Source organism: Mustelus asterias, chromosome 11 (assembly GCF_964213995.1).
Source record: "Mustelus asterias chromosome 11, sMusAst1.hap1.1, whole genome shotgun sequence".
In the NCBI taxonomy this organism is placed as follows: Eukaryota; Metazoa; Chordata; class Chondrichthyes; order Carcharhiniformes; family Triakidae; genus Mustelus; species Mustelus asterias.
The window spans coordinates 7942608-7957444 of NC_135811.1; the positions used below are offsets into that span (position 1 = coordinate 7942608).

At 47.4% G+C, this 14837-nt stretch overlaps 1 protein-coding gene across 3 annotated transcripts in view; it reads right to left on the reverse strand.

Annotated features, from left to right (window-relative positions):
• The window catches only part of LOC144500341 (cartilage acidic protein 1-like), a 377638-nt gene that overhangs the window by 241720 nt on the left and 121081 nt on the right, over positions 1–14837 (reverse strand). For all 3 annotated transcript variants that reach the window (XM_078223086.1, XM_078223087.1, XM_078223085.1), the window contains exon 2: positions 10892–11088. In XM_078223086.1, the coding sequence (XP_078079212.1) occupies positions 10892–11088 (197 nt within the window). The remainder of the gene's footprint in view (positions 1–10891; positions 11089–14837) is intronic.

The following is a 14837-nucleotide window of genomic DNA, read 5'->3' on the forward strand; positions in this document are numbered from 1 at the left end:
GAGAGTAGTGGGTGCCTGGAACCCGTTGCCGGGGGAGATAGTGGAGGCGGATACGGTAGTGACTTTTAAGGGGCGTCTTGACAAGTACATGAATAGGATGGGAATAGAGGGATATGGTCCCCGGAAGGGTAGGGGGTTTTAGTTAAGTCGGGCAGCATGGTCGGTGCAGGCTTGGAGGGCCGAAGGGCCTATTCCTGTGCTGTAATTTTCTTTGATCTTTGTTCTTTGTTTTCTGCAATCCTGCCACATCCAGCTGTGAATGGTGGTGGACAATTAATAACCCACTGGAGAAGGAGACTCCACAAATATCGCCATCCTCAAAGATGGAGGAGCCCAGCACATCAGAACAAAAGATAAGGCTGAAGCATTCAGAACAATCTTCAGCAAGAAGTGCTGAGTGGATGACCCATCTCGGCCTCCTCCTCAGGTTCCCACCATCACAGATGTCAGTCTTCAGCCAATTCGAATGACCCCACGTGATATCAAGAAACAGCAGAAGGCAGTGGCTACTCAAAGTCCGTAAGCCTATATTAATGAAGGGGGTTGGTAGTCAGGGGATCGAGGAAGAGTTGGAGTGTCCATTGTATCATTCCCCAGCAGCAGGGTTTTTCCGTAGAACATTCCCACAGTAAATGTCCAGGTAGGTGGCTGGGACTGTCCAATGTCTCCAATTGGAACTCAGATGGTCTCTGATGGGGAGCAGGAGGATTGTCCATCGGAAGAAGTTCCCCCCATCTCTAACCCGGGGTTCACCCACAACCCAATCTGACTAGCCTGCAGCAATCGATTCCATCCCTCCCCCAACCAGGTCTGATCAGCCTTTGACCTGTGTTATGAAGTTGCATTTATATGGTTAAAAATGTGGTGTTCGACAAATGTAAATATTGAAAAGAAATGCAAACAAAACCAAAAGAACTCACATAGCATTGTCTCTTTAAAAGCATGGGGAGGTCGTGCCTCACTAACTTGATCGATGTTTTTCGAGGAAGTGACGAAGATGATAGATGAGGGAAAGGCAGTGGATGTTGTCTACATGGACTTCAAGTAAAGCCTTTGACAAGGTCCATCATGGTAGACTGGTACGAAAGGTGAAGTCACACAGGATCAGAGGAGAGCTGGCAAGATGGATACAGAACTGGCTTGGCCATAGAAGACAGACGGTAGCAGTGTAGGGGTGCTTTTCTGAATGGAAGGCTGTGACTAGTGGTGTTCCACAGGGATCAGTTCTGAAATGTTTGTTGTTCGTAGTATATATAAATGATTTGGAGGAAAATGTAGCTGGTCTGATTAGTAAGTTCACAGATGATACAAAAATTGGTGGAGTTGCGGATTGGTGAAGGGGATACAGTCAGAGGATACAGCAAGATATAGACCGGTTGGAGACTTGGGCAGGGAAATGGCAGATGGAGTTCAATCTGGGCAAGTGTGAAGTAATGCATTTTGGAAGGTCCAATGCATGCAGGAATTATACAGTAAATGGTGGAACCCTTAGCAGTATTGACAGGCAGAGAGATCTGGGCGTACATGTCGACCGATCACTGAAAGTGGCAACGCAGGTGGATAAGGTAGTCAAGAAGGCATACCTTCATTGCTTGCTCCCACCCCGACCAATTGAAGGCTTGCCTTCATTGGTCGGGGCATTGAGTATAAAAATTGGCAGCTGTACAGAACCTTAGTTAGGCCTCATTTAGAATATTGTGTACAATTCTGGTCACCACACTACCAGAAGGATATGGAAGCTTTGGAGAGGGTACAGAAAGTGTTTACCAGGATGTTGCCTGGTCTGGAGGGTATTAGCTATGAGGAGGGGTTGGATAAACTCGGTTTGTTCTCACTGGAATGACGGAGGTTGAGGGGTGACCTGATGGAGTGGCATGGACAGAGTGGATAGTCAGATGCTCTTTCCTAGGGTGGAAAAGTCAAGTACTAGGAGACATAGGTTTAAGGTGCGTGGGGAAAAGTTTAGAGGAGATGTGCGAGGCAAGTTTTTTACACAGAGGGTGGTGAATGTCTGGAATCCACTGCCTGGGGAGGTGGTGGGAGCAGGTACGATAGCGGCATTTAAGGGGTTACTAGACCAGTACATGAATCGGATGGGAATGGAAGGATATGGACTCCGTAAGTGCGAACGGCTTTAGTTTAGGCAGGCATCATGATCGGTGCAGGCTTGGAGGGCCGAAGGGCCTGTTGCTGTGCTGTATTTCTCTTTGATCTTTGTTCTTTGTTTATGTTTCTTTGTGCTTGGGATTTTAAACTGCAGAAAGCAGGCTGCAGAATTTTGCAATATTTGCATCCAAAACAGCAGCCAGAGTTCCAACATAGCAAAGCAGGCTTTTGAATTGGACCAATGATTTTAAAGCAAGTATTCAAAGACACAGAACCAATTCAATTCAAATTTCAGTGTTGTTGACAGCCTCAAGCCACTCCGATCGCAGGGATATTGTGAGGTAATTCCAGGTATTTAAACCTGGACAAGGGGAAGTAACGGTTAGAGCAACTTGCCACCTCTTTAGATTGGAGGGAGAGGCAAGTCTCTCATATGGAATCCTGCAGTAACATATATAGCTTCATCAAATCACCACTTAAATAGAAGGAGTAACCAACTCAGAAAGTATTCCAGACCAAAGCACCAGAAGAAAGTTCATACTTCCAACAGACACCTGATATTATATTATTGAGAGTGATTATATTCTGTGATGATCTATTTCATTATTCCTGAATGAGTCTTGTAATTGGAACAGTATTCTATTGGAGAGTTTATTCAGTTTGTTAATTGTTTTAATAAGGTTGTCACCAGTAAAAATAAAGACCTGTTAATTGTTCATGATAGACAGTGTCAGATCCTGCTTTAATTTACCAAAACCAGTCGCATCCTACTCTCTCACGCACTCTTACTTAAGATTACGAGTGACGTATATCCCTTTGGGGGGTTCCAAAATTGCACAGAGACAAATATCACCTCAGCGTCGTAACACCTGACAAACCGTTTCCAATCTGACCTGAGTGCTCCCCGACATACCTACCCTCTTACCCACCCTACATGCCTCCTCGGAGGGATGAGGAGCTGGAGGAGGGCAGTGTTCTGGGGGGGTGAGGAGCTGGAGGAGGGCAGTGTTCTGGAGGGGTGAGGAGTTGGAGGAGGGCAGTGTTCTGGGGGGGTGAGGAATTGGAGGAGGGCAGTGTTCTGGGGGGGTTAGGAATTGGAGGAGGGCAGTGTTCTGGAGGGGTGAGGAATTGGAGGAGGGCAGTGTTCTGGGGGGGTTAGGAATTGGAGGAGGGCAGTGTTCTGGGGGGGTGAGGAGTTGGAGGAGGGCAGTGTTCTGGGGGGGTGAGAAGTTGGAGGAGGGCAGTGTTCTGGGGGGGTGAGAAGTTGGAGGAGGGCAGTGTTCTGGGAGGGTGAGGAGCTGGAGGAGGGCAGTGTTCTGGAGGGGTGAGGAGTTGGAGGAGTGTAGTGTTCTGGAGTGGTGAGGAGTTGGAGGAGGGCAGTGTTCTGGAGTGGTGAGGAGTTGGAGGAGGGTAGTGTTCTGGAGTGGTGAGGAGCTGGAGGAGGGCAGTGTTCTGGAGGGGTGAGGAGTTGGAGGAGGGCAGTGTTCTGGAGGGGTGAGGAGCTGGAGGAGGGCAGTGTTCTGGAGGGGTGAGGAGTTGGAGGAGGGCAGTGTTCTGGAGGGGTGAGGAGCTGGAGGAGGGTGGTGTTCTGGGGGGGTGAGGAGCTGGAGGAGGGCAGTGTTCTGGGGGGGTGAGGAGCTAGAGGAGGGCAGTGTTCTGGAGGGATGAGGAGTTGGAGGAGGGCAGTGTTCTGGAGGGATGAGGAGTTGGAGGAGGGTGGTGTTCTGGGGGGGTGAGGAGCTGGAGGAGGGCAGTGTTCTGGGGGGGTGAGGAGCTGGAGGGGGGCAGTGTTCTGGAGGGGTGAGGAGTTGGAGGAGGGCAGTGTTCTGGAGGGGTGAGGAGCTGGAGGAGGGTGGTGTTCTGGAGGGGTGAGGAGCTGGAGGAGGGCAGTGTTCTGGAGGGGTGAGGAGCTGGAGGAGGGTGGTGTTCTGGAGGGGTGAGGAGCTGGAGGAGGGCAGTGTTCTGGAGTGGTGAGGAGCTGGAGGAGGGTGGTGTTCTGGAGTGGTGAGGAGTTGGAGGAGGGTGGTGTTCTGGAGTGGTGAGGAGCTGGAGGAGGGTGGTGTTCTGGAGTGGTGAGGAGCTGGAGGAGGCTTCATGAAATCAAGGATGAGAATTTCAAAATCGAGGTGTTGTTGTCCTGGGAGCAGAAGGTCAGTAAAGGTCAATGCTTGGGCCAATCAATGCCTTGTATGGACAGCAATGTACCAGATGCTGCGTATTTGTATCTGAAATTTAGAACCAGTGTCAGGCCCCAATCTGCTTATTTGAGAAGCCGGCTTCGGGGGTTGGGCTGTGCGAACGTTGCTCCCAGGCCAACTGGAATGTCAGTTGCATGACTGAGTTGCCCCTGCCCTCGATGTGCAACATACCAATATCCATCGGTTTAGACCACGCAATAGGAAGAGCCAGTTGTATACAGCCGCCGTATCTCTGCTAATGACCTTCCTGCAATCCTACTATTGAATTTGCTATCCATTCCAAACCAATTCCTTGTGTGAATGATTGTGTCTATCTGCTCCTCTCGATCCAGTTCCCTTGTACTTCAGTAACTCCTAGATTGGGAACCATATCTACTGAATATAATTTATAATGCAGTTCCCTCTTTCTGTGCATTTCCTCCAAATCAGCTCACCAATCGTTAATTCAACACTGAATGTTTAAAGGCATAGAATCATAGAATCCCTACAGTGCAGAAGGAGGCCATTCGGCCCATTGAGTCTGCACCAACCACAATCCCACCCAGTCCCTACTCCCGTAACCCCAGGCATTTACCCTGACACAAAGGGTCAACTGAGCATGGCCAATCAACCTAACCTGCACATCTTTAGACTGTGGGAGGAAACCGGAGCACCCGGAGGAAACCCACGCAGACACGGGGAGAATGTGCAAACTCCACCAGACAGTCACCCGAGGCCGGAATTGAACCCGGGTCCCTGGCACTGTGAGGCAGCAGTGCTAACCACTGTGCCACCATGCATGATGGAAAAGGTTGTCAGATGAATACTGTTAAGTGTAAGATTGCCAACTTGTTGTAAAGTGCCTGTATTGAGTCTCTGGCCAAAGTGAATCAATTAATTCACTCACCACATGGCCAACCAAATAGAATTCCCTGCTGCAAAGTTATCAGACAAACATCCCTTACTCTGCGAATCACCACCTTGAGGAAGTAATTTAATGGGAAGGGGAATATTCCTGATGGACAACACTGGCTAATGGAAGTCAAAGGCTCCTAATTGTTATTGGCACCAAGTCGTCTCGATGTTCGGAGGTTGCAGCAACAATCCTCCCACAGCTCGCAAACCTCCTCAGTTTCAGACTCTGGCGATAATAGAAATCTCTCCTCCCAGACAGAATGTCTTACAACACTCTGACCTTTCTCCACTTCTCGTCTCTCAATGTCTAGCTCCTTAGTGCGTTCCGTCATCTGCCTCACTCTTCCAATCCTTCCACAGACACACCTTTCCACTTCTTTTTCCTTCTCTCCCTCCCCCTCTCTCTCCATTTCTCTCTCTATCTCTCTCAATCTCTCTCTCTCCATCTCGATCTCTCTCCCTCTCTCTCTCTCCCTCTCTCTCTTTCTCTCTCTCTCTCTATCTGTCTCTCTCTCTATCTCTCTCTCTATCTCTCTCTCCCTCTCTCTATCTCTCTCTCTCTACCTCTCTCTCTCTATCCCTCTCTCTATCTCTCTCTCCCTCTCTCTCTAGATCTCTCTATCTCTATATCTCTCTATTTCTCTCTCTCTATCAATCTGTCCCTCTATCTCTATCTCTCTATCTCTCTCTCTCCATCCCCCCCTCTTTCACCCCCCTTCTCTCTCTCCCTCTCTCTAGTTCTCTCTCTCTCTATCTCTCTCTCTCTCCCCCTCTCTCTCTCCCCCTCCTCTCTGTCCCCCCTCTCTCTCTCTGTCCCCCCCCCCCCTCTCTCTCACCCCCCCCTCTCTCTCTATGTTACAGCTCCGTGGCCTTGCTTGCACACCCCACTCTGCACAAACCGATAACCGCCCAAGATCTCAGTGTTCCTCCAATTCTTGCCTCTTGTATGTCCTTGTCTTTAATCACTTCACCAGCTGTTCCTTCAGCAGCTTACGACCATAGCTCTTGAATTCCTCCCCGAAACCTCTCCTCCTCTCCTTCATTAAGAATCCCCCCAAATTCTTTCACAGAATCACAGAATACTACAGTGAAGAAGAGGCCCTTCGGCCCATCGAGTCTGCACCGACGCATGAAATGTCCTGACCTGCCCACCTAATCCCACTTGCCAGCACTTGGTCCATAGCCTTGAATGTTATGATGGTGCCAAGTGCTCATCCAGGTACTTTTTAAAGGATGTGAGGCATCCCGCCTCCACCACCCTCCCAGGCAGCACATTCCAGACCCTCACCACCCTTTGGGTAAAAAAGCTTTTCCTCAAATCCCCCCTAAACCTCCCACCCCTCACTTTTAACTTGTGTCGCCTCGTAACTGACCCTTCAACTAAGGGGAACAGCTGCTCCCTGTCCACCCTGTCCGTGCCCCTCATAATCTTGTACACCTCGATCACGTCGCCCCTCAGCCTTCTCTGCTCCAGGGAAAACAACCCTTTGACCAAGATTTTAGGCACTTATCCTCGCTTAGTGTGATGTCAAATTTTGTTTGACAACACTCTGGTGGGAAGTTCTACTGTGTTAGTGGCGCTATATAAATGCAAATTGCTGTTGTGTCTGCACTTGTGTCAGGTCAGCCATGATCCTATGGAATGGCAGAGCAGGTTTGAGGGGCTGAATGGCCTCCTCCTGTTCCATGTGGGCCTATGGTCTTCTTAATCAGCATTAGGCCCTGTAAATATGATTTAACTGTTGTGTATTTACCTACAAAGGGTGAAGGGCAATGTCCTGATGCAATACAAACTATGTGTGTTGTGTATTTCTACCGCGGGGTACATGGAAATGACTCACTTTCCAATGGTGGTTTTAATAACTTGCTGTTATCGCGATCACTGATGTACGCGAGCTGAAACATTGACATCAAATTGATCACGAACATTTAATTGAGTCATGGAAACCCACCTTCTCGACTTCAGGTAAGCTGAGCGAGAAGAACCTATTATTCTTTGCGCGTGACGTTTGTGATACCACCTCAGCTATTCCACAACTCTGTACTCTGCCAAAAGCTTACAACCAGTTTTGCTGACTGTATTTTTATTTCTGAGTACGAGGAGAGCAGCTTCTTCCCTGCTGCTGTCAGACTTTTGAACGGACCTACCTCGCGTTAAGTTGATCTTTCTCTACACCCTAGCTATGACTGCAACACTACATTCTGCACCCTCTCCTTTCCTTCTCTATGAACGGTATGCTCTGTCTGCATAGCACGCAAGCAACAATACTTTTCACTGTGTGCTAATACAAGTTAAATTAAAGGTAAAGTTTATTTATTAGTCACAAGTAAGGCTTACATTAACGCTGCAATGAAGTTACTGTGAAATTCCTCGAGTCGCCGCGCTCCAGCACCTGTTGGGGTCAGTGCACCCTAACCAGCACATCTTTCAGACTGTGGGAGGAAACCGGAGCACTCGGAGGAAACCCACGCAGACACGGGGAGAACGTGCAGATTCTGCACAGACAGTGACTCAAGTCAGGAATTGAACCCGGGTCCCTGACGCTGTGAGGCAGCAGTGCTAACCACTGTGCCACCGTGCCGCCCAACATGTGATAATAATAAATCAAATCATATCAAATCAAATCGAATCAATTCAAATCACTACTTATCATGCCACAAACATAAAACAAATGGACGCTTTTAGTCCCCTTACTTGAGGAAGAGGAGGTTCACTAGATTGATTCCAGAGATGAGGGGTTTGTCTTACGAAGAGAGATTGGGCAGTTTAGGTCTGTGCTCACTGGAGTTTAGAAGAATGAGAGGAGATCTAATTGCGGTATATAAGATGATAAGGGGGATTGACAAAGTAGACAAGAGGTCATAGTTTTGGGCTAAGGAGTAGCAGGTTTAAAACAGAGATGAAGAGAAATTACTTCCTTCAAAGGGTTGTGAATCTGTGGAATTCATCACCCCGGAGTGTGGTGGATGCCGGGACATTGAGTAAATTTAAGGAAGAGATATAGACAGATTTTTAATTAGTAATGAAGAGTTATAGAGAATGGGCAGGAAAGTGGAGTTGTGGCTGATATGAGATCAGCCATAATCATATTGAATGGCGGAGCAGGCTAAAACTTATCTAGAACCATATAGACTTATATAGAAAGGATATTATTAAACTAGAGAGAGTGCAGAAAAGATTTACTAGGATGCTACCGGGACTTGATGGATTGAGTTATAAGGAGAGGCTGGATAGACTGGGACTTTTTTCTCTGGAGCGTAAGAGGCTGAGGGGTGATCTTATAGAGGTCGATAAAATAATGAGGGGCGCAGATCAGCTAGATAGTCAATATCTTTTCCCAAAGGTAGGGGAGTCTAAAACTAGAGGGCATAAGGTTAAGGTGAGAGGGGAGAGATACAAAAGTGTCCAGAGGGACAATTTTATCACACAGAGTGTGGTGAGTGTCTGGAACAAGCTGCCAGAGGTAGTTGTAGAGGCGGGTACAATTTTGTCTTTTAAAAAGCATTTAGATAGTTACATGGGTACGATGGGTATAGAGGGATATGGGCCAAACGCGGGCAATTGGGATTAGCTTAGGGGTTGAAAAAAAAGGTTGGCATGGACAAGTTGGGCTGCAGGACCTGTTTCCATGCTGTAAACCTCTATGACTCTAACCTCTATGATCAGACCGCATTGTTTTCGCTGGAAAGGCGGCGGCTAAGAGGGGATCTTATTGAAACATATAAGATGATTAGAGGTTTAGATAGGGTGGATAGTGATAGCCTTTTTCCTCTGATGGAGAAATCCAGCACGAGGGGGCATGGCTTTAAAATGAGGGGGGGTAGTTATAGAACCGATGTCAGGGGTAGGTTCTTTACCCAGAGGGTGGTGAGGGATTGGAATGCCCTGCCAGCATCAGTAGTAAATGCGCCTAGTTTGGGGGCGTTTAAGAGATCCGTAGATAGGTTCATGGACGAAAAGAAATTGGTTTAGGTTGGAGGGTCACAGTTTTTTTTTAACTGGTCGGTGCAACATCGTGGGCCGAAGGGCCTGTTCTGCGCTGTAATGTTCTATGTTCTATGTTCTATAATCTCAGGGTACAGCATCGTTCATTTAAGGCAGTGCTGAGGAGGAATTTGTTTTCTCAGAGGGGAGTGAATCTGTGGAATTCTTTACCACAGAGGGCTGTAGAGGCTGGTCATTCAGTATGTTCAAGGCTGAGAGAGACAGATTTTTAATCAGTAAGGGAATTAAGGGTTATGGGGATAAGGCGGGAAAGTGGAGTTGAAGATGATCCCATCAGATCAGTCATGATCTCATTGAGCAGATTTGATGGGCTGAATGGCCCACTTTTACATCTTCTGGTCTTATGGATCGTGCAGATCGAGGCAAAGTTGAGATGTTGGAAGGAGCGCACAGGTCTCCGAATGAACTGTCTCCCCGACCCTTCAAACACCAACAGCCCCCAATGTGGCAGAGTCCGCAGATGGTGCACTGGGGTCAGCATCCCAGAAACCACTGAACCGGAGTGGAAGCAGCTCATCCTCGATCCTGAGGGACTGCCTCAATTCTGGGATGAGCAGAGTCCTGGATGAACTGGGAGGAGGACAGTCCCACAAGACCTGAAGATTTAACTTGGCCATTGTAAGAGAGAGAGAGAGCACCAACTGAATTCACAATAGCCTGCGACTCCTCCAAACAAAATGAAAGGAAATCCTTACAATCCTTTTCACTACCTTATACAAGCTGCCATCGCTTGTACCATGTATGTTACAAGACTCCTCCTGCCATGGGTCCAGAAGGTCACATCTCTGAAGCTGTTTATCAGCCTTTCTTGGTGTTTTGTGGAGACACAGTTTGCTTCTTTACTCTGCATTGAACCTGTGCTGCACCTCATCTGGCAACGCCTGAACCAAGGAACGTCTTCAATGCCCTCGGAGCGGCATCCCTCAGACCCGGAAGTGTACAAAACAAGGAAATTTCCCTTGATTCCCACATTCCACTGTATTATTAACAGTCAATATTAACTCATTCACATGCAAATTAGATGCGTGTATTTCAGAAAATAACATTTTGGGATGCGGTATTTATCTAAGTCATGTGAAACATGAAGGTGCAGTCTAACAATGGAACAGGTAACTGAGGACATGTAATTTTCACATTCTCCACATTGGCTGTGATGCTTGCCTCACGTCTGGGTCTGTTAGAATCCCTACAGTGCAGAAAGAGGCCATTCGAACCCAGCAAGTCTGCACCAACCACAATCCCACCCAGGCCCTATTCCCGTTACCCCACACATTTACCCTGCCAATCCTCTGACACTAGGGTCAATTTAGCATGGCCAATCAACCTAACCCGCATATCGTTGGGCTGTGGGAGGAAGCTGGAGCACCCGGAGGAAACCCACGCAGACACGGGGAGAATGTACAAACTCCACACAGACCCGAGGCTGGAATTGGACCCGGGTCCCTGGCGCTGTGAGGCAGCAGTGCTAACCACTGTGCCACCATGCCGGCTGAGGACATGTAATTTTCACATTCTCTACATTGGATGTCACTCTTGCCTCATGTCTGGGTCTGTGGCACTCGTTGATAGAGATTAATTGCTATAATTAGTTATTAATGCCACTAGTATTGTATTATGAGGCTTCCAGGCTGATGGAAGGCAAACTAGGTCAGCCTGGGTCTTTTTAGGTTTATCAGTCTCTAAGTACCTGAAAAGGCGTTATTGGTGTTGAGGAAATATATTTCTTCTCTTCCGTCACCATCAATGTCACAGGCTGCCACACCAATAGCGTTGCCTTGGCGATCCCTGAGGGAGTAGTAAGGCGAGCTATGCTCATCAACTGCCATGTTCTGCAGCCTCTTCGTGGCTTTGTCGTACTTAAGCACCAGGTTCGGACCATTGTACCTGGAGAAACACAAAACCCATCAAAAACATGAAGGACATGGCCAAATCTGAATTGGGAATGAGCTGCCCCTTCCAACATCATCTCCCCCAACTACCCCGCCAAGGTCTCAGTGCGCTCTGAGTCACTGTGCCATGCAGCGCACATGATGCCAAGCCTCGCTTGGTGCAGAGATTTGATATTTATTTGATTTATTATTGTCACATGTATTAGTATACAGTGAAAAGAGAAGGAGAGAGAAAAGTAGCCAGCACAATTAAGGACCCCACGCACCCCAGACATTCTCTCTTCCAGCTTCTTCCGTCGGGAAAAGATATAAAAGTCTGAGGTCACGTACCAACCAACTCAAGAACAGCTTCTTCCCTGCTGCCATCAGACTTTTGAAGAACTTACCTCGCATTAAGTTGATCTTTCTCTACACCCGAGCTATGACTGTTACACTACATTCTGCACTCTCTCCTTTCCTTCTCTATGAATGGTATGCTTTGTCTGTATAGCGCGCAAGAAACAATACTTTTCACTGTATACTAATACATGTGACAATAATAAATCAAATCAAAGAATGTAGTGTTACAGTCATAGCTAGGGTGTAGAGAAAGATCAGCTTAATGCGAGGTAGGTCCATTCAAAAGTCTGATGTCTTGATTGGGTCCCATCAGAAGCCTATGGGAGGGATTTTCCAGCCTCGCTCACCCAGAAACCGGAAAATCCCACCTGAGGTCAATGGACATTTCCATGGTCTGCCCCTCGCCTGCTCCGTTTCCCGTGGAGGGCGGGACAGTAAAATTCATCTCTACAAATTGATGTCTTCATTGCCACTGTGCTAAGACAGATTGGTCAATTAGATTGCACCTGGCAGGTGAATTGGGGCTATCCATGGAGGGAGGACAGGAGTGTGCTGGACTGTAATGGTGTTCTCCATGCGGAACACTAACCTCCCACATGAAGATAATTGGGCAGCATCCAGGTGGGCAGCCAGATTGATGCCAAATGATATGGTGCACTCTTAGGAACTGTCATTATACTGAACACAAAGACAATTCCAGGACAAAGCAGCCCCGCTTGATTGGCACCACATCCACAAACATCCACTGCCTCCACCACCGACGCTCTGTAGCAGCAGTGTGTACTATCTACAAGATTCACTGCAGCAATTCACCAAAGATCCTTAGCACCTTCCAAACCCACAACCACTTCCATCTAGAAGGACAAGGGCAGCAGATACATGGGAACACCACCACCTGCAAGTTCCCCTCCAAGCCACTCATCACCCTGACTTGGAAATATATCGCCGTTCCTTCGCAGTCGCTGGGTCAAAATCCTGGAATTCCCTCCCTAACGGCATTGTGGGTCAACCCACAGCATGTGGACTGCAGCGATTCAAGAAGGCAGCTCACCACCACCTTCTCAAGGGCAACTAGGGATGGGCAATAAATGCTGGCCCAGCCAGCAATGCTCATGTCCCACGAATGAATAAAACAAAAAAATCGCCAATATTAGTCATGGACTCATGCAGCGCAGAAAAGGCCCTTTGGCCCATCGAATCTGCACTGACAATAACTACCACTAAATCATACTAATCCCATTTTCCAGTACTTGTCCCATATCCTTGACTGTTATGATGTTCCAAGTGCTCATCCAAATACTTTTTAAAGGTTGCAATGTTTCCAGTCTCCACTACCTTCCCAGGCAGCACATTCCAGATTCCCACCACCCTCTGAGCGAAAAAATGGTTTCTCAAATCTCCTCTGAATCTCCTGTCCCTCACCCTAAAACTGTGCCCCCTCATGATTGACCCCCCAACCAGGGGGAAACAACTGCTTCCTATTCACCCTGTCCAAACCCCTCATAATCTTATACACCTCGATCATGTCCCACCTCAGCCTTCTCTGTTCTAGAGAAAACAATCCAAGCCTATCCAGTCTCTCCTTATAGCTCAAATGCTCCATCCCAGGCAACATCCTGGTGAATCTCCTCTGTACCCCCTCTACTGCGATCGCATCCTTCCTATAGTGAGGTGACCAGAGCTGCTCACAGTACTCCAGCTGTGGCCTAACTAATATTCTGCACAGCTCCAACATTACCTCTTTGCTTGCTTGTCCCTCAAGCAGCATCACTGAAGGAAAGCACATGGACAATGATGGCCATCACCATTGCTGTGTGCGGGAGTTGGCTATGCACAAAACTGTTTCTGCATTACAGCAGTGACTACATTTCATAAAGAAAGTGCGTTGGATTGGCTGTAAAGCACTTGGGGACTTTTTTTTATTCATTTACAGGATGTGGGCATTGCTGGCTGTCCAGCATTTATTACCCATCCCCAGCTGCCCTCCATTTCAGAGAGCATTTGAGAGTCAACCACATTGTTGTGGCTCTGGGGTCACATTTAGGCCAAACCAAGGAAGAATGGCAGGTTTCCTTCCCTAAAGGCAGTAGTGAACCTGGTGGGTTTTTATGACATTTGGCAATGGATTCACAATCATCAGTAGATTATTTTATTGAATTCAAATTTCATCATCTGCCACGGTGGGATTCGAACCCAGGTCCCCAGATCTTGCCCAGGGTTTCTGGATTGTGAGGCCAGTGACAATGCCACTACACCACCGCTTCCCCTAGCCTGAGGTCGCAGACAATACTGTCTTCCCCTTAAAGTGTTCAAAATCTTTGATAAATTGACAGTGGAGTTGGTGGAACAGAAAATGATGATAGAGTTTAAGAAGTGTCTGGTTTGTTGGAAATGGGTTAACAATCACCTTCCACTTCAATCCTGAATTGGATGTTAATCATTTAATAGAAGTCACCAGGATATATAAAGGGGTTACAGGTGGCACTGGGTGTTGGGGGTGTGTGTATATGGAGTTGTGAAAAAAAAAGAATAAAGTGTGTTTGTGAAGAAGCTGGAGTTGCATCATCTTTTATTACTGCAACTGAGAGGCTCAGCATGATTTTCTGATAGGAAGGAGAACAGGGCTGATAGTTACAGAATCACCAGAGAACGCTGATCTAAAAGAATAGGTTTTGATTTATTATTGTCACATGTGTTAACATACAGTGAAAAGTATTGTTTCTTGCATGCTATACAGACACAGCATACCATTCATAGAGAAGGAAATGAGAGAGTGCAGATTGTAGTGTTACAGTCATAGCTAGGGTGTAGAGAAAGATCAACTTAATGCGAGGTGGGTCCATTCAAAAGTCTGACGGCAGCAGGGAAGAAGCTGTTCTTGAGTCGGTTGGTATGTGACCTCAGACTTTTGTATCTTTTTCCCGAAGGAAGAAGTTGGAAGAGAGAACTGGGTACGTGGGGTCCTTAATTATGCTAGCTGTTTTGCTGAGACAGATATCAATGGGTGGGAGACAGGTTTGCGTGATGGATTGGGCTACATTCACGGCCTTTTGTAGTTCCTTGCGGTCTTGGGCAGAGCAGGAGCCATACCAAGCTGTGATACAACCAGAAAGAATGCTTTCTATGGTGCATCTGTAAAAGTTGGTGAGAGTCGTAGCTGACATGCCAAATTTCCTTAGTCTCCTTAGGGGGTGGCGGCGGCGGCGGCACCAGGACAGACCTAAAAACTTGAAGCTTTCCATCAACATTGTTAAGGGACAGTGGTATCTGTCCAAAGCCAGATTGCTGCGACCAATTTCTTCCTCTTTGTCCTTGTCTCAACTCCATCCTATTACCATTTTTATTGCCCCATTTATCCAATTTGGCATTGCTCAATTAATTTACATTTCTTTGTCATTAGGCATT